The 20635-nt window shown below is 42.9% G+C and overlaps 1 protein-coding gene across 3 annotated transcripts in view; it reads left to right on the forward strand.

The window, feature by feature from the left end:
* pdzrn3b (PDZ domain containing RING finger 3b) overlaps nt 1-20635 on the forward strand; it is a 446914-nt gene that overhangs the window by 376024 nt on the left and 50255 nt on the right. For all 3 annotated transcript variants that reach the window (XM_070895159.1, XM_070895157.1, XM_070895158.1), the window contains exons 4-5: nt 1561-1814; nt 17415-17502. In XM_070895159.1, the coding sequence (XP_070751260.1) occupies nt 1561-1814; nt 17415-17502 (342 nt within the window). The remainder of the gene's footprint in view (nt 1-1560; nt 1815-17414; nt 17503-20635) is intronic.

Here is a 20635-nt window from a genome sequence, read left to right on the forward strand (position 1 = left end):
TTGATGAAATAACAGAGAGGGTTGATAAGGATAGTGTGGTTGATATTGTGTATATGGACTTTCAACAGGCATTTGACAAAAGTATCACATAGACTTATTCGCAAAATTAAAGGTACAGTGGCTCAAGGACAGAAAGCAGAGAGTAGTGGTGAGCTGTTGTTTTTCAGATAGGAGGAGTTGGTATTTGGGTCACTGTACTTTTTGATAATGACCTGGACTTGGGTATACAGGGCATAATTTCACAGGTTGCAGATGACACACAACTCAGGACAGACCGGTGAATTGGGCAAACATATGGCAGATGAAATTTTGCGCAGAGAAGTGATGCATTTTGGTCGGAAGAATGAGAAGAGGCAATATTAACTAAATGGTCCAATATTAAAGGAGATGCAGAAACAGAGATACCTGGGCGTGTCTGTACACAAATCTTTGAAGGTGGCAGGACCAGTTGAGAAGACTTATTAAAAAGTATATAGGATCCTTGGCTTTATTAATAGAGGAATAGTGTGCAAAAACAAGGAAGTTATGCTAAACCTTTATAAATCACTGGTTAGGCCTCAGCTGGCATTCAGGAAGGATGTCAAGGCCTTGGAGAGGTGCAGAAGAGTTTTACTAGAATGATCCCAGGGTTGAGGGACTTCAGTTATTTGGAGAGATTGTTGGGGTTGTTCTCCTTAGAGCGGAGAAGGTTAAGGTGAGAGCTGTTCAAATGGAGTAAATAAGGAGAAACGGTTTCCAGTGGCAGAGGGGTCGGTAACCAGAGGACACAGGTTGAAAGTGATTGGCAAAAAAACCCAGAGACGACATGAAGAAACATTTTTCTACACAACGAGTTGCTGTGATCTGAGATTCACTGCCTGAAAGGGTGATGGAAATAGATTCAACAGTAACATGCAAAAGAGATTTAGATAAATACTTGAAAAAAACATACAGGGCTCTGGGGAAAGAGCAGGGGAGTGGAATTAATCGGAGAGCTCTACCAAAGGGTCGAATGGCCTTCTGTGCTGTATCACTCTACGAATATATTATTACCCCGAAGCTTCCTCAACACAGTTTGAAGAAATAAATCAACCGAGCACCCTTACGTTACTTCAGCTGCTTTGATGCATTGGATTAAAAAAATTCAATTTACAATCTGAAATGACCCTTTAGATCCACTGTTTGATCCACTGTTATTATTGTTCATTTGGCTTCTAAGTATAAAATGCAGCTTGCCCTGATTCACCACATATGTTGAATGTTCGACATAAAATTATTGATTATTCTTGTGTTCAATTTCTTGGCAAGGTTAGAAGGTACCTGTACTTCATTGCAATGTGTAAAATCAAAATTATTGCCGAAAATTGATTTTGCCAGTAACATGTCACATTATTCTACTTGCCCAAGTATAGTACAGATGCCTGCCACTTATAAATTGTATATTTTCACAATGCATATGCAAATGTGAGTGCCCCTATCTGTACCTGTAACAGTATTTGTCTAGCTGGTATCATGCATGCGTGTTCTTATTACAGAAAGAGGTTTATTGCATCCTCATGAATTTCACATTTTATTTGACAGGTTAATGGTAAAGACTTATCCAGAGCCACACATGAACAGGCAGTAGAAGCATTTCGAACAGCCAAAGAACCCATTGTAGTACAAGTGTTGCGAAGAACCCCACGCACAAAAATTCTTAACCCATCTCATGAGTGTCAACTGGTAGATATGGGCACGCAAACAGACATCACCTTTGAACACATCATGGCACTGGCTAAAATAAGACCACCTACTCCACCTGTCGTGGTACTGGAGCAATACCTATTGCCAGAAGAGTAAGTGTATGTTTATTTTTATAGTCAAAAATGAATAAGTAGCAACAGAATATTTTTTTATTTATTTATCGTTAATGTGCAAAATTAAGTCTAATTGAAACGAAATGCCCATTTTGTTTATGTATGATTATGGATAAAAGAGCAGAAATAAGACAGTTTTCTGGTCTGGCGGCAGTACTATTTTAATTGCAAGCTCTTTAACTCATTTAAATCAGGTAAAATCCACCTCAGTATGGGTTAGTTGGAAAACTATCAATTACTTTTGAATGCCCTGAAGGTATTCCACTGTATTAAATTTTATTACACTTGGTCAATAATTCATGTTGTAATCTTCGCAGCTTTATTTTTACAGCTATTGCTTGAAACCCCAATGCGTATTTGTTTCAAAAAATTTGTTTCACTTTTTCAGACTTTTTACTAATCATACTGTTTAACTTATATTAAAAGACCACATGTTGATGCTTGCAATGGAGAACAAACCTTTTTTTTTAAAAAGTCAAAAAATATTTATAACAATACAGGTCTTCGAAACAAACAGAATTTTGTTGAAATGTTTTGCTCTAGCACAACATCAGTTTTCATTAATTTCCATTTCGCTTTTGCATGGGAGCACTAATGCGGGAAAAAAAGATCAAAGCTGTCTTCCAAAAGTTACATGCCGAGAAATTCCACTTGTGCCCAAAACAAGCCCAACAGGGCGGTACAAGCAGATTCAATAGTAACATTCAAAAGAGAATTGGATAAATGCATGAAGCACATTTTTTTTCCGGGGCTGTGGGGAAAGAGCAGGCGAGTGGGATTAATTGTGCGATTTCTTTGGTAGAGCTATCCAATCACGGTGGGCCGAATGGCCCTCCCCTTATACTACAAAATAGCTCCATGCACCAATCCATGCCAGCCCAAGGCCCGAGCCCAATTCAGGTTTGGGCCTCATTTAAATGCCAGCAGCACCAAATAGCCCCCCATTCCACCGCCACCAGCGGCTGATCACTGGTTGTTGAGCCGGTCAGCGGGTTGGGTTCTGGGGAAGGAGGCAATCCCAGGATTAGAGGGTTGGAATTTTTTGGAAAGTCCAAGAAGAGCACTCCTGTTTCTACTGAGTCCACAAAAATAAAAATTGAAAATCTGAAACTCCCTCACCAGTAGCAAACACCTTATCGCAAAAATGACTGGGCCCAATTTTGGCCGAGCCTGTTTTTCAGCGTACTTACCCGAGTTGCGCCACTTCAGTACGTCAGGAGATGCTCCAGAAAAAGATGTTCCAACTTTGGCCGCTGTCTGGCCTCTTCTCTGCAGACGCACAGTGTGGCCAGTCGCCTCGGCGGGGGTGGGGGGGGTGGACCCTGCGTTCTGCGCTGGAAAATGTGCCGGGACGTCTGCGCATGCGCGGTGGAGAAAAGTGATTGGCCGCGCATGCGCAGTAACGCTCCGAGTCTGCGTGCCTTCCGTGCTGCAGACATGAGGAGCCCTCGCCTGAAGTGTCGTCTTCAGGGCCGGTTCCACTGGCCTCTATTTGCAGTACGATAAGCCAGGATGGTCATACTGACCAGGGCTGCACTGAACATACCTCAGCCATGAACCCGAGTCTTATCCAACCTGCCTCTGAGCTGAGGGCAGTCTCTCGGTGCTGGGCACGACACTGCTGCAGACGTGCAAGGAAACCAGCAACTAACAGTAAGTATTTTATTCTGAAGATCCTTAATCGGAGTTTTTAAGAATATGGCCGCGCTGTATCGAAGAATGCCGATTCTGATCATCTGGCGATCCAAATTGGTGCTGTTGCTTTTAATTGTGATCAGTTTGGTGCTGCACAGCTGTGTTGCCTCTACTGGAGCTGCATGTGCAGGGAAGGTGTGATCGCCACACACAGGCTGCAGACCATAGAGTTCCTCTTCTCCCAAACCAGCCTCTCCATTGAATTGCTCCGTCCCACCCCGAGCCCAGGCCGAGAGGCCTCCCGCACCGGCCCACTGACTTCCCGGGCCGAGTGCCGAAAGGTGAACTGCAGTTTGATGCTGAAGGTAGGACTTTCATTTTTAATTTCTTATTATTTTAATTGTGCGAAGGAAAGATGGTTTTGCAAGTCTGTTCCCCAAGGCTTGGTGGTTCAGGTCCAGGTCCTCTCTGCTTGCCGCCCCTATCCCAGGTCGAATGGCCTCCGATGTACCTACCTGCGCCGATTTCTTTAACTCTCCACAAGGGTTTTCTGAAGTGGCCACATGCGCTGGCCTAAGTAGAATTGGAGTAACTATTAGCTGGCCAAAGTGGCCTAAATGGCCAGAATTGACGTAAGAGGCTAGTAACGCCCTCTTTTGAGAAAAAAAACTAACCTTAAAAAAAACGTAACTAAGTGAGTTACGCCAGTGCAAATTGATTGGGGAAACTGGGGATTTTTAAGTTAGGCCAGAAAAAGCAGCCTGCCCCCCCAAAAAATGGAGCAAATACTGGGGAAAATGAGCCCAAACTTATTCTGTTTTATATATAAGCATGTATTTTGTTGGCTGTAAAATGCTTTGGAACATCCTGAGGTCATGCAAGGTGTCAAAATAAATACAAGTTATTTATTTTCTTTAAAAACAGAGAAAGAAAGCCATAGGTCCTGACTTGAAGGCTGAAGAGCAATTAAACTTTAATTTATCACACCCTGTCCAGTTCTCTCATCAAACAATTAAACTCTGACTTAAGATTTTGTTTACGTAACAACAACTTGTATATATATAGCACCTTTAACGCAGTGAAACCTCCCAAGGTGCTTCACAGGAGTATTGTGAGATAAATTTGACCGCATAAGTCGAAATTAGCGCAGGTGACCAAAAGCTGGGTCAAAGAGGTATGGTTTAAGGAGCGTCTTGAAGGAGGAAAGAGAGGTAGAGAGGCGAAGAGATTTACGGAGGGAGTTCGAGAGGTTAGGGCCCAGGCAACAGAAGGCAGGCCACCAATGGTTGAGTGATTATAATCAGATGCTCAAGAGGCATAATTAGAGGAATGCAGGCATCTTGGGCGGGGCCGGAGGTGGTGGGGAGGGGCGGGGGGGAATTATGGGGCTGAAGGAGACTACAAAGATAGAGAGGGGCGAGGCCATGGAGGGATTTGAAAATCAGGATGAGAATTTTGAAATCGAGGCATTGCCTAACCGGAAGCCAATGTAGGTCAGTGAGCACAGGGGGTGATGGGTGAGTGGGACTTGGTGCGAGTTAGGATACCAGCAACTGAGTTTTGGATCACCTCTAGTTTACGTAGGGTAGAATGTGGGAGGCCAGCCAGGAGTGCGTCAAGTCCAGAGGTAACAAAGGCATGGATGAGGGCTTCAGCAGCAGATGAGCTGAAGCAGGGGTAGAGACGGGCGATGTTATGGAGGTGGAAATAGTCGGTCTTAGTTATGCTGCGGATATGAGGTCAAAAGCTCATTTCAGGGTCAAATATGACACCAAGGTTGCGAACAGTCTGGTTCAGCCTCAGACGGAAGTTGGGGAAGAGGGATGGGGTCAGTGGCTAGGGAACGGAGTTTGTGGTGGGGACCAAAAACAACGGCTTCGGTCTTCCCAATATTCAATTGGAGAAGATTTCTGCTCATCCAGAACTGGCTGTCGGACAAGCAGTCTGACAATTTAGAGGGGTCGAGAGAAGTGGTGGTGAGGGAGAGCTGGGTGTCATCAGCGGATATGTGGAAACTGATGCTGTGTTTCCGGATGATATTGCCAAGGGGCAACATGTAGATGAGAAATAGGAGGCGGCCAAGGATAGATCCTTGGGGGACACCAGAGGTAACGTTGTGGGGGCGGGAAGAGAAGCCATTGCACGTGATTCTCTGGCTACGATTAGATGGATAAGAATGGAACCAGGCGAGTGCAGTCCCACCCAGCTGGATGACGGTGGAGAGGCGTTGGAGGAGGATGGAGTGATCAACCATGTCAAAGGCCGCAGACAAGTCAAGAAGAATGAGGAGCGATAGTTTACTTTGTCACAGTCACAAAGGATGTTATTTGATCAGAGCCGTTTCAGTCCTGTGGCAGGGGCGGAAACCTGATCGGAGGGATTCAAAAATGCAATTGCGGGAAAGGTGGGCACGGATTTAAGAGGCGACAACACATTGAAGGACTTTGGAGAGGAAAGGGAAATTGGAGATGGGATGTTAGTTTGCAAGGACGGAGGGGTCGAGGGTTGGTTTTTTGAGGAGAGGGGTGATGACGGCAGATTTGAGGGAGAGGGAACAGTACCTGAGGAGAGAGAACCGTTAACAATGTCGGCTAACTTGGGAGCCAAAAAAGGAAGTTGGGTGGTCAGCAGTTTGGTGGGAATAGGGTCAAGGGAGCAGGACGTGGGTCTCATGGACAGGATGAGCTCGGTAAGGTCATGAGAGGAGATCGGAGAGAAACTGGAGAAAGGTGTGAGGTCAGGGCTAGGGCAGGGGGATCCTTCGAGGAAGTTTGACCCGGTGAGCTAGGGGATGGAAGGGAAGAGGCAGATGGTCTCAATCTCAGCGACAAAAAGTCCATGAGCTCCTCACACATTGTCGGAGGTGAGGGTGGAGACTGGGAAGAGCGGTTTAAAAAGACGGTTTGCAGTGGAGAATAGAAGCCGTGGTTTATTCTTACATTCCAGAATGATTCTGGAGTAGTGAGCAATTTTGGCGGACAAGAAGAGGACCCGATAATGCTTTATGTGATCCAGCCAGATCTGGCGGTGAATGGCTCAACCAATCGTCCTATATATCCATTCATGTCTGCATCCCTTGGATTTAAGGGAGTGAAGATCAGGGCTGTACCAGGGGGAACGACCAGGGTGAGAGAGAGTAATTGTTTTAACAGGGACTAGGGCATCAAAGGTGGTGGTGAGGGTGTGATTGAGCAGATCGGTGACTGCAGAAATGCCCTGGTGAATCATCATCATCGGCAGTCCCTCGAGTCGAGGATGACTGGCTTCCACGTCAAAAAGTTCACAGGTGTTTCAATGATGGACCTAAAATTCCAGGTCCCGAACTAAATCTTGAAGTGTGAAAGATGCCAGTGCTTGGATTTTTTTTAACGTGTGGTGACCGTTACACACCAGCCACCACATGGGCTTCGAGGGCCACCACACCAGCCACCACATGGGCTTCGAGGGCCACCACACCAGCCACCACATGGGCTTGGAGGGCCACCACACCAGCCACCACATGGGCTTGGAGGGCCACCACACCAGCCACCACATGGGCTTGGAGGGCCACCACACCAGCCACCACATGGGCTTGGAGGGCCACCGCACCTCATGGTGAATGGAGAGCCAAAGGCTGGAGAGCTGAGAGTTCATAAGTGCAATTGTAAGAGAGTCGGGAGAGAATTTTTTCCAGGGCGGACACAGAAGGAGGTTGGGTTGACAGGGGGTCGGGGGGGGCTGTTGGTGTGGAAGGGGGATGTGGATGGAGAGCGATATGAGGAAATGGTCAGAGATGGCCTTATCTGTGATTGACACGATGGGAGTAATGAGGCTACGAGAGATGGCAAGGTCAAGGGGGTGGCCGTGAATGTGGGTTGGGGAGTTTACCTGGAGGGCGAGATTAAGGGAGAATAGGAGGCTAGTGAACTCAGAGGTGAGAGAACATGATGAAGGTTGAAATCATGATGAGAAGTCGCTCGGTGCAGAGGCAGAGGGAGGAAAGCAGTGAAGAAATAGCGGTAATAACATTGTTATGTTACTTGGGTGGGCGGTAGAGAATGAGAATTTTAAATGAGAGGTGGGAGGACTGGAATAAGGTGAGATGCTCAAAGGAGGAGTAGGGGGACAGAGCAAGGTGTGATTTGGTGATGAGAGCCACACTGCCACCTCGACGGTCTGGGCAGGGCAAGTGGTAGAAGGTATAGCCGGGTGGGGAGGCTTCATTTAAGGGTAAGGTGTCATCATCCCTCAACCAGATTTCCATCAGGGCCAATATGTCAATGCAATCATCCACGATAAGCTCATGGATGGCAAGGGCCTTGTTGGCAAGTGAACAGACGTTCTGGAGGGAGATGCGGAGAGGGTCGGTGATGGCTGCCCCACTGCCTGCGTCCACAGGGTCAGCGCTGGGGGGAATGAATTGGTTGGGGAGGAGATTGGCAAGATTAGCCCCCAGTGGGTGCACTGGGTGGAAAGAACATAAAAACATAAGAACATAAGAAATAGGAGCAGAAGTAGGTCAGACGGCCCCTCGCGCCTGCTCCGCCATTTAGTACGATCCTGGCTGATCCGACCATGGACTCAGGTCCACTTCCCTGCCCGCTCTCCATAACCCCTTCTTCCCTTATTGTTTAAGAAACTGTCTATCTCTGTCTTAAATGTATTCAATGTCCCAGCTTCCACAGCTCTCTGAGGCAGCGAATTCCACAGATCCACAACCCTCTGAGAGAAGAAATTTCCCCTCATCTCAGTTTTAAATGGGTGGCCCCTTATTCTAAGATCAGGCCCTCCTAGTTCTAGTCTCCCCCATCAGTGGAAACATCCTCTCTGCATCCACCCTGTCAAGCCCCCTCATAATCTTTGACGTTGGCGTCGTACCTCCTGAGTACGTCACCGGCCTGCACCTTCCTGGTGATGAAAGGAGGGCCCACAGATCCCATGGACACAGCCTGTGTGGAAGAGTACCTGGGATCACGCAGGCTTGGTCGTCCAATGAGAAAACAGATTGGGGCAGAAATTCCGAGGAGGACTTCCCACGGGTAAATCAATAAAGAATATAAATAAAATGCGCACTTACCTGGAGCTGCTGCGCCCGCTGGAACTCCCGATCCACAGGCCTCCTCTCCCTGCGACGCGCAGCGCGTGCACGTCGGGACGTCCGCAGGAGTCACGTGTGCCTGGACACCCAATCACAGGTAAGTATTTTCTCACTCATTGTAATAGGAGTTTCCTAAGTTACGAATTTCCTGTTACAATAAATGAGAAAAATCCCAAAACTCACGAAAAATACATAAAACATTTAAAAAACACCTCACACAATAAACTAATAGAAATTAAAAATGTTACACATGTTTTTTAAAGAAAAAAAATTGCTGATTTTTAAAAAAAAGTTAGAGTTAGGGTTTAAAATAACATTGAGTGAGCAGCGTTTTAACATAAATATGTTTTTTTTAATTTTTATTTTAATCATGTTTTTTCTATGTTTTTAAACTCTTACGCCTGTAAAATTTGGCTATGCGCCTGCTTTTCCAGGCACAAGAGTTTTGAGGACATTTGCAGTGCAAGATATGGGTCAATAGCCCAAACTTCCATGTACAAATGTCCTCGCTCCAGAGATACGGAGGATCGGTCGAGCTCCAGCTTGACAGATCGGAAAAGCCCGTTTTCAGCGCGTGCGCATTGTGCACTGCAAAAGTGGCTTTTCCGATACCTTCCTGGGTCCGTAGCAACTTCGTACGGGCCCGGCACATCGGAAATTCTGCCCCATTGTCTTTCATTCATTTAAATCACTACAATACTTCATTACAACAGCCTTCAAAATACTATCATATTTAGCTTTTGTTGTGGGAGGCCAATTCATAATTCCAGCTTCGAACCAAATACTGTGCACTGTGCTGAAAGTTCAGCAATATTTTTTTAAACCTGCAGCTTTAACATACACTAGGATTGCTTCTCATTAAAGCTTTTAAGTCATTTAATTAAAATTATGCTGTGGAAACATGCCCTGCACCAGCAATTAAGTTTTCGGAGGTGGAGTGGATAGTATGTCAACGCGTACGTTGACAGACCGCAAGTTCGGGATTCAGTGCTTGCACATGCATGCAGACATCCCGAACTTGCGGTGGATTTCAAAGATGGTAGGGCGGCATACTCTGAGAGTAGGCTGTCATACCCACCGCAAAATGCAGGCCATTGTCACAACATACCCACTGAATATACCAAAATCAGTACAAGTCACATTCTAGACATACTTTGTTACAGTTGCAAAAATGTCTTAGTCACTTAATACTGTGTTCTTCTGACCTAAAACCCAAAATTTACAAGCTGTTCTGTACTGTGAAGTTCCCTCACCAAACAACAACTTTGATTGACCAAGGTGTGTTTACTTAACAACAACTGGATTTCTGATTTTAAAACCTAAAGCTCCACCTTAGAATAATACAACACGCATTCAATGGTTTGGCACAGGTATACTTATAAAACAGTGCATTATTCTTCTTACCGAGAGTAATGACATAGGAGCTCTGTTTTATTTATAGTTAATGCAAATGTAAGAGCTAGAAATGTTACAATCATGCATAGGCCAGGGCCAGGTATACTAGATTGGACACTCCGTGTTGGTTTTCACTTTTACTAGCAGTCTGGGACTTCAAACGGTTCAAAGGTGCTTGAAGCCAGGTCCGTGTCAGCATGCAAACATACCCCTCTATGGCTGATGGCAATCAGAAGTGAAGGCCAAATTCTGCACATCTACAGGTGGAGATTAAAACAAGGAAAAATAGTTGGTGATAAAGCATCTGAGGGGGATTTTAATTCTCCTTGTTGAGCAGGAATGGAGCAAGTGAGCAGTTAAAAATGGAGCAGTTCTATTTCCAGCTCTGCTCCCACCAAACTCCCATTTTAACGCTGTTGGCGCTGGTATTATTAGTATTAGGTGGTCCCTCCTATCGAGGATGACCCACTTCCACATCAAAAAGGGATGAGTTAGGGAGTTAGATGTGGCCCTTATGGCTAAAGGGATCAAGGGGTATGGAGAGAAAGCAGGAATGGGGTACTGAAGTTGCATAATCAGCCACGATCGTATTGAATGGTGGTGCAGGCTCGAAGGACCAAATGGCCTACTCCTGCACCTATTTTCTATGTTTCTATGAGTTCACAGGTGTTTCAATGAGGGACCTGACAATCTAGCTGCCGAACTACATCTTGTGTGGACCTGTGCGTGGATTGTTTTAACGTGGGGTGGCCGATGCACACCAGCCACCACACGGGCTTGACAGAGCTAGGGCCAGTAGCAAGGGTTACCCAAGACAATTGGAGACCAAGCTCTGGTCTGGTAGTGGATGAGGTGCCCGCCAGACTCAGGCAGGAGCCTCGTGAATAAATGTTAACCGTGGTCCTGTGAAGTCAGTCGGACCCCAGTGCAGTTTAACGGGGGGCCTTTGTGGGGATTCCCAGCACGCTAAAGCAGGTTGGCAAAGAGTGGGAAGGGAGAAGGGGCCCTGTAGGTATGTGAAAACGTTTTGTTTGTAGGCCCAGGAGGAGCAGGACTGCTCCTGCACAATTCACCATGATGATATAGGGCACCGCCACCTCAGGCTCTCACCCTGGACATACCTCTGCCCAACCAGGCTGGCCTCTGAGACATCGAATATTGCGTTTTGATGCCCATTTGGCAACTGCAGCCCGCCACATATGTGTTAATGTGAACCGGCTCTCGAAATGGACCGGTCACATTAACACATGTCTGCTAACCAGGTGCTCTCTGCCAGTCAGCTGTCCAACAGTTCAAATCTACCCCAATCTCTCTCAGACAGAATGGCAGGCTGTCTTTTCCCATGACTTCTTTTGTTATCACCTGGATTTTATCTTGAAGGGTGCAGACTAAAGGCATCACAAGGATAAGTGATCTACTTTCACCCAGTGTTTCAACGTAGCCAGGCTGAGAAACTGGCTCCGTTCATAAAACTGAGTGGTCAGTTTTTACTGTTTTGTTGCACAACACAAGTATTGTGAGTTTATGAGATGATGATTGAAACAACATCTTCACTAGTTGTCAGTTGGGTTGGAATTGTTCTCTGGAAATCTGGGGCCCAGACTATATCGGATTACATAGAATTACACCGGATATACGGCACAGAAACAGGCCATTCGGCCCAACCAGTCCATGCTGGCGTTTATGCTCCGCTCAAGCCTCCTCCCATCTTTCCTCACCTAAATCTATCAGCATAACCCCCTATTCCCTTCTCCCTCATATACTTGTCCAGCCTCCCCTTAAATGCATCGATACTATTCGCTTCAATCCCTCCCTGTGGCAGCGAGTTCCACATTCTCATCACTCTCTGGGTAAAGAAGTTTCTTCTGAATTCCCTGTTTGGTTTCTGTACCGTTTGAGCTGGAAAACGAGGTCTATTGCAACACATAACTTGCAAAGGAGCATTAAAAATGAAGGTTAGTCATTACACTTCAAAGAAACATTTTAGTGTTTTGATTAGTTATTTTCGGTTGGCAAAATAGTCCCACTTGGTGTTTTGCACCAGGTTGGTGGATATGCTCAATACAGTTACCAGCATTTACTATATTATTATACTAAATGCCGTATGAAAATATCAAACTGGTTGAAGAAATGTGGATATTCTAACAATTTAAGACATTTCTAATGAATACTTGAAGTTTACAATCTTTATAGTTACAAGCAATAAACTATCCCGGAGAAATCCAGTCTCATGTGCAGTGCACAGAGAATCTCTTGTTCTCCAGATTAAACCTTACTCCAGACTGTTTAACAGCATTTGTGCAATACCTACATTATTATTGCAAAAAAACACATAAAATCGAATTTCCAATTATTATAGCTGCATGATTCATGTGAGCGTCCCATGAGTTCTCCACAGATTACTTGACATACTGCCACATTGGACATTTCTACAAGCCCAAACGAGTTGCCTTCCAGAAAAAAATTAATTTGTTGATTAATGGCCAAGCATTCTGCAGAAGTTTACAAGCACCTTTCACAATGGGCTGTACCTTAAATTAATTTAACTTTTGTTATTTTTTTGTAAAATGCAATACACCATGGAGCTGGAAATCAAAACTGCACAGCAAATAATCAAATATATAGTTTTTTGAGATGTTGAGCATGACCTCTGATTTTGAATTTTATAAACTGTCAATTATTAAAGGAGCGATGATTGCCTCCTGGCATTAAGTCCTGGGGAATATTGTACTGGTACTATGCTTTTGGTGCCTGTAAAACTAAAAATAAACATTAAAATGTATTTTTCACCGATAAAATATTGAGTAGTAAATGAAAGAAGGGGAGTAGAATATGTTAGTGTTTCCACTATTGCTACTAATAACTCATTCAATATATTAGCTTAGCAACCACCAGCTCGTGAAAGCATTTAATATAATGCACTACATCCCCAATTATCCCTAATTGCATGTTACAAAGGTTCAGTAAGAAGTCTGTTATTTGTTGGTAATGGGTAGTTCATTTTCTCTGGTGTTGTTTTGTCAATTATAATTTTAACAAATTGAATGGGCAAGAAACCAACTGTTAAGAAAATCCTTATGTGGGAGTGAGTGGTTTGCCAGAGTACCATGTATGAACAAATATTTACTGATGACAAGCGATATGGTTACTTCAATTATTAAGCTCAAGTATCAGACCCAGTTACAGATGACTATATTTCATTAATTTCAAAGCAGCTTCAGAGAGAAACTTAATGGTATATTTATGTTTCATCGCTTATCTTTTCAACATTTCAATAATACCAAAGATTGTATGAATGGCATAAAAATATCTCATAGGACTTTATACAATGAAGTGTCGCAATTTCTCATGTAGCCATCAGCCAGCTGTATAAAAACCTTGAATATATTTGTGCAAAGAATACTTATTTACTCACCCAGTATCCATTCTTACAAATTTTGAAAATTAGATAGAAAAGCATGAATCACAATAACAGTTGTATAGGTTTATATTGCAGCATTATATCATTTGTGTTATATTCCCTCCCAAATGTATATTGAAAAATGATTTTTTTTTAATTGATCATCTAGCTTTCAGTGCTAATAGTATAAGTGTTCAAAAATATGTGATGGGCATGTGTGCTCAGCATTTCTGAAATGTATAAATTTCATTGATCATCTCAACACAAAAATAAGTTGAGTCCTCAAAATAGAACAGTTTTATGTGTTAAATACTTACAGCATTTTCAATTTCTTTTCGTGTAACGGGAGACCCATAATGTGACAAAAGGCTGGATGAGGTCACTGAAAAGTTGTATTCACTGGAATTGGCATGGAAAGAGGTTTCTAAATAAAATCTATACTTTTCCGATTTGCACATTTGGAAACACTCTCAATTAATGAATGGAATTTATTTCAAATGTGTATTTTTGTTTTCTTTAATTAACAATTTTTCATCAAACTGTTTAATGATACAATTAAACAGTCTTTTGCGGGTGAGAGTGGCTTGTTCATTCAATGTTACTTCAGTTTTCAACAAAGAAACACCAGTTGACACCAACTAATTATTTCCGTCAGTGTCAATGCCAATCACTTACAATCTGTGAGACAATTATTCCAAATTTTAACACCAATAAAACAAAGAGAGAGAGAGAGGCAGAACAAAGGCATAAATAGAGAGTAAAAACCACAGTTTCTTTCCTCGTTCTATTCTGATTTTATTGACAAAAGAACAAATTGCATTTTGAAAGCAAACAAAGCCTCTTTAGGAGTGGGGGAGAAACAGTTCCCCCAAAGCTGGTATTCACCCACATATTGATTTGATTAACAATTTACTGTGCGATGAGAAGATGCAAGTCATTTATGCTAAATGGCCATTCGTCAAAATTTGTCAAACGAAAGTTTAGCTTGAAGCAAGATCTGATATTGAAGAATGAATTGGGGGAGTAATATGCCTTAACAATGCCAGTTACAAAAATATCCTTCTTTAATATATTTTTGTTCACTCAGAGCTGATGTGGGGGTTGGAGAAAGCAAGTTGGCTTAAAGGAGTTAGTGTAACAGTGAGGGGGTGAAATAATTTAAGTAGATCCACTTATTAATGAGGAATTCTTCAGTGTTCCTGTCATGATAACTGTGTATGTTCCTCCAAAGTCTTCACACTGTTGGGGCCTGTAATCCTACCAAGCCGGGACCAACAATGTAATTAGCATTCAGAGTTTGAACAAAAATACACACAAACAAATGTACAAGATTGGAATAAATAAGGGACACTGAAATTTACCAATTTTTTATGATTTATAAATGGTTTCTGAATGGGAACTCTCAAAGGCATGGATATTATTGAGCGATTGTACCAATTTGGAACACTTGAAAATTAAACTGTTAAAAAGAGTTTGTTTAGTTCTCAGTTTGTTAAATATTTTGTTCAAACAATTGATGAAGACATTACTGGGCCACTGATTTGGAAAAGCTATTGGGCCTGGCAGTGCAGGAGCTAAATTAATACCACAGTTGATGTAGCAACACCCTGAGGTTAAGTCTAGTAACGTGAATTCAGTTCTCTCAGACTAACAGCCCCAGTACATTGAAGCTGGTATCACTGCTAATGTTATCAGCATTTGTTTAAGTAGAAAAATCAACAAAACTGCACCAAATAAAAAAGGCTGTTTATATGAATCATAATTCTTTGTCATTATTTAATGTCTCTCTCTTAGGTTTCCTAATCATACTAAATTATAACTTTTTAAATAGTGCCAAGTGTCTTTGCATTTTTTTTATAATGCAGCAAGCCTTCAATGCAAGTGTGAGCAAATATTTTTACAAAAATAAACTTGAGAGGTATTTTCATATATATGGGGAAGGTTTCCATTTTTTTCTGTAAAGAACAGAAAACTTGAACACTGATATTTTGGTATCTCTACAGGATATACCAAGTGCTTCGGTGTAATGCACTGTGAGGAGGACCTTGCAACAGCTCACATGGTGCAGGCCGCAGAGCTGGAACTATTGTACTTCATATTTGATTTAAATTACATTGGCTCAGAGCAGAAGCTTTACGGTAATACTAAGGGCTCAATCTTCCCCGGTGATTTGCGCCGTTTTTTTTGGAGCTCTTTTTTGGCCTAAGTTAGAAAAACCTCAGTTTCCCCAAGCAGCTTGCACCAGCGTAACTCAGTTAGGATTTTTTTAGGTCAGTTTTTTGTTTCAGCCAAAGGGCATAACCAGCCACCCATGCCAATTCTGGCCATTTAGGAAAGTTTGGCCAGCTGAGAGTTACTCCAGTTGGGCTTAGGCCAGTGAATGTGGCCTCTGCAGAAAAATCTTCCCGAGAGTTAAGGAAATCGGCGCAGGTAAGGAAATTGGCACAGCAGATGCCCGGACAAACTGAAAGCATTGAAAAACACATAGCAGTAACTTACCTCCAACTCCGCCCGAAGGCTGTCCGGTCCTATTCTCGGACCCCGGTCCACACACGCAGTCTGAGAGAAAGAGAGAAAGAGAGAGCGAGAATGGGGACTGAGAATGGGACCAGACCAGCAAGCCCTTTGGCCGGGGTTGGAGGTAAGTTGCTGCTATGTGTTTTTCAATTCTTTTCATGTGTTGGGAGCTAGCGTATGTTTCACTTTGCAGCCTCAGCTCGCACTGTGTCCCTGGTTACCGTGGCAGCCTGATCTTTTTGGTGCAGATCAAGGCTCCACCCCAAAACTAAAGGTCGGGGTACGCCACGCCAAAATGAAGAAATCCAGAATATTTTTTTTGAGCACTAAGTCCCCAAAAAATCAGGCCTAACTCTTCAAGTACACCAAAAAAAATGCTTTGGGGAAAATTGAGCCCCATAAAGGGTAAAGGGGAGCGGAACAGCAAGGCCAGAGTTTCTCACATACAAATCCAGCAAGGGGTGGTTAAAAAGGACCTCACGTGCTTTTCCACAGCCTACGTGGTGCAAAGGGAAATAAAACCAAATTGGAAAAGCAGCTACAGCATGGGTTTTCATGAGAAAAATTGTGGGAAAAGTGATCAGTGCTGTCAAAGTTTTGACTGCTGCCATACAGATGAATTTCAGGGATATGCAACCAAGGCTTATGAAGAATAGGGTTTTGTTTACAAAGACCATAATCACGAGAAATGCACCAGAACTGGATTTTGAATGCAGTGACAATGTTTCTTCAGAGGAGACAAATATGCTGGATCAGTACCTTGGAATACCTGGCCTAACATCATGGGACTACCATCACCACAAGGACTGCACCAGTTCAAGGAGAAGGCACCCTTCCAACTTCTAAAAGCAACTAAGGAATGGGCAATAAATGCAATCTTGTCGGAGCAGCCCACATTCCAAGAACATAAAAATGATCAGTGACCCTGCTAAAAGAGTTTCACTAAAGACTGGATTGAGTTGTTCTACTGAGACTGTGACGATCAAGGATTCCTTGGTTTTGACCCTTTTTGTCTGAATTATTGAAGATTGTTTCTGCATTAAATAATTCTAGTGTTTTACAATTATGTTGTTCTGTTTGCCAACGATAACTACTGAATATACTAACAATAAGGTACTCTGCAAATACTTTTGTTTGAATTGTGTTTTATAGCATTGGTAAATATTTATTGATTTGCAATGTGCCCCTGTATTTTGTGCTCCATAAAAAGCTTGGGTGTGTATGCTGCATACTAAGGTGCTATAGGCAGTATGTTTTACAGAGGACATCAGTGTGCTTTATATGCATGTGTCCTAATGCAATATGCAATGTTTCAACAAAAAAATGATTGATTACTGCAACTCCTGCTGGGCCATGTAAGCCTGGAGGTACAGACACCAACTGTGACTAATTCAATCCCCTTTATTAAGAGCTAGCTCAATAAAATAAATACATACGATTCTTTTGTGCATTGAAATCCACATTAGTGCTATTTATACCTTTGGCAAATTATTTTGTTTTCATATAAAATGATAGTTGAATTTAAAATGTGAATCGATTTTGTTTTTTCTGTCAGACACCCATCAGGACAGGAATATTATGATCCAAATGACTACTTGGGAGGAATGCAAACTGAAATGGACAGAGAAGAATTAGAATATGAGGTGAGCTCATTTTGTGGAGGTCAGTTAGACTGAAAACCTATTAAATACTGTATATTTTAAAACTTTGAAGATTTTCTTCATTATCTATTTTACTGTGAAGTATTTATATGGCATACTTGACCTCTCACACTTAGTCCTGCACTTGATAGATTAAGAACATTCTTCTTGTATGTACATAATTATTAAGTACAAATCTTGAATTATGGTTGATGGTGCAATTGGCAGCAAAATCTAATTTATTTCACGAAGTACAAAGACTACTAGTGAGATAGAACTACTTCAAGTGACATACCTCCACTTTGTTCTGTTTTTCTTAAAGTCTGTTTTGACATAGATCTTTATTTTGTGGTCCATAATGTTTAATCAATAGTGTAAATAATTACGTCATCACAGAAAATATATTTGGAAACTGGATGGGAGTTGGTCTTTAAAATCATGAAAGGTTTTGGTAGAGTGTGCCCTCCCTGAACGTGAAAATCTTGCTCCCGCCACTCATTGGCACCGACAGCGTTTTCTGTCGGTGAACTGTGCTTGCAGTGCTTGTAAAATGGCGGTGCGGCTGCCATTAAAGGGGAGGGCACACTGCCATGGCCGGCATCTTATTTTTTTTTTTGTCGGCTGACTGTCACGTTGGGCCAACAATTATGCCCCCGGTGACCCGGCCGAAACCCTCCCTGGTGGCCCAGTGGACCGAACTTAAAGAATCGAGAAGGTTCTCCCCCTTTAAGTGAAGGGAAGAGATGTGGTGACAGTATGCCAGTATGATGATGTCATCAGCGCTACGCTGATGAGTGACAGCGGCAGACACTCCGCCCCTCTACTTACTGAACGTCCGCCCACCGCCACACTTCCACCCCCATTGTGGCCGATTTCCGGGCCGCTCGAAATAAAAAAAGCCAAAGAGCGGAATTTCGCGCAAGAGGCCAACACATCTACCGCTGTGGTAAAAACAGTCGCAATATGGTCGGTGCGCCGTGTTTTCGGCGGTGGGGGGGGTAATTTCGGCCCGAGAATGTTTCCACATGTGGGGAAGAGCAAAACTAGGGGCCGTCAATATAAGATAGTCACCAAGAAATCAAATAGGGAATTCAGAAGAAACTTCTTTACCCAGAGAGTGGTGAGAATGTGGAACCAGAGGGAGTGGTTGAAGTGAATAGTATAGATGCATTTAAGGGGCAGTTAGATAAAAATATGAGGGAGAAGGGAACGGAGGGTTATGCTGACAGAGTTAGCCGAGGACAGATGGGAGGAGGCTCGAGTGAAGCATAAATGCTGGCGTGGACTGATTGGGCCAAATGGCCTGTTTACGTGCTGCATAATCCGATGCAATGCTGAAGTACATAGTTTCTGCAGAGGACCAATGCAGAAATTGGCGAGTGTTAATACCTCTGCACCCTATTTTCTGAGGCTTTTGATGGTAACATACTCTCTTCCATAGATTAGGCTTTGGCTCCTGACCCTTTTATACTATGTTGTGAAGCATTCACTGTTGTGTGCACCTCATTATAAATTGCTACATCTTTGGCTGCCATTATCCGTACAAGTTGGAATATATCTATTTTCAGGTGATTAAGTTTCAAAATTAATGTTTTGTTATTACAAGTCATTAATACATCAAAGCACCAGCTGAAATTAGCACAGAAATTGTGATCATTAAACTACAATAGTAATGTGATAGGTGAAAAGAAAAATATCAGGCTTGAAATGGTGAAGCTTTTTGCTGTTCATTCCTTTGTGATGATGTGAGCCAAACCATTAATAATGGTGACTTTGATGTACTGTGTGGTGGCAAAAGGTGAGTCGTGCATTGACACAGGCAGCTGAGCATTGGGAAACCCTTAATGGCCTGATGGTATGTCTTGAGCCACTAAAGAAGCTTGTTCAAATCTTGAAGACTAAGATCAATGGAGAGGTCAAAGTACTAACAAAGCAGAGCTCCAGTATCTTTCTCAGTTACTTTTTGTTGCCGATTGATAAATGCTTTTCAACAGATCACAGAGACACTTGTTCCATTTACTGTAATGAAAATGTCGAACTGCACAAGAAAAATTTCAAGTCAGCCTTATGGGGCTTCTCTCCAATGGACGTGGTTGGAATTTAATTGTGTTAGCAATGTAAAGATCAGCTATTGTTTTCTGTGCAATGACTGTATCAAGTCAACAGTTTAGTGCAAGATAGCAGGATAGGCAGAAGGCCTGTTGTAATTTTTTTTTGTTTATTTGTAGCCCAAACATTAGAGGACTTAAAAAAAATGTAGTTCTAAGGAGCAAATATGTATCGCCTTAATGCATCAATGATATCAGTTTTGTTGCCAAAGGCAACAGTTCTTCCTATCTCTCTTCTATTGTGTCATTATGAGTTCTGTATCTTCAGGTTAGCATATATGTCAGAAAATGTTCAATTATGTCATCTCAAGCCCTGCTGGTCTAAGCCTTTACAAATGCAGTGAAATGTTAATGTGAAGTTTTTTGTTTTCTATATTAAACCGATTCCCAAATCAGCTTTAAAAAAAAACCATGGACTGGATTTTCCAGGGCAACTCCTCCGGGTATCTCGACGGTATTGGTCGGTTTGGGTGGAAAACCACCCGGCGGAAATTTCCAGAAAGAGTTCCGCCGGCGGTTTTGAAATAGCGCTGGGGAGCGGACTGCCGCCGTGCACCGTCCACAGACCGCCATCGCTTGATTTTTGTCCCAGCGGTGACCCGTAGGTAAGTAGAAAAAAACGCCCACGAGAAGCAGTGAGAGCTCGGCGGCAGGTAAGTAGCCCTGCAAAAAAAAAAGGTAAGTTAAAGGGTTTTTTTATTATTATTTTAAAATTCTTTTACAGTGATTAAGTTGAAAAGTGTACTGAGAATATATTCTGATTTTTTATTTTATGTTTTTTGGAAAAAATATTTGAGTGTTTTCCCCCCTCCGAAGCCCGATTCGCAGCCTCGGTCTAAATGTTAGTAATTACCGCCCATTTCTTTTCAGAACCGCCCAATCGGCCCAAGATCGCGTTTTACGCCGAGAATCAGGGTGTAAGGTCCATTTTTTCCACTGGGCGAAATGTTTTCCTGTTTTTGTGGAATTTTTCGCCCGTGGTAATTTTTAAATCTTAGCGGTATTTTGGGCGGCAATCCGATGCTGGC

The sequence above is a fragment of the Pristiophorus japonicus genome, chromosome 12 (genome assembly GCF_044704955.1).
Source record: "Pristiophorus japonicus isolate sPriJap1 chromosome 12, sPriJap1.hap1, whole genome shotgun sequence".
Lineage (NCBI taxonomy): Eukaryota > Metazoa > Chordata > Chondrichthyes > Pristiophoridae > Pristiophorus > Pristiophorus japonicus.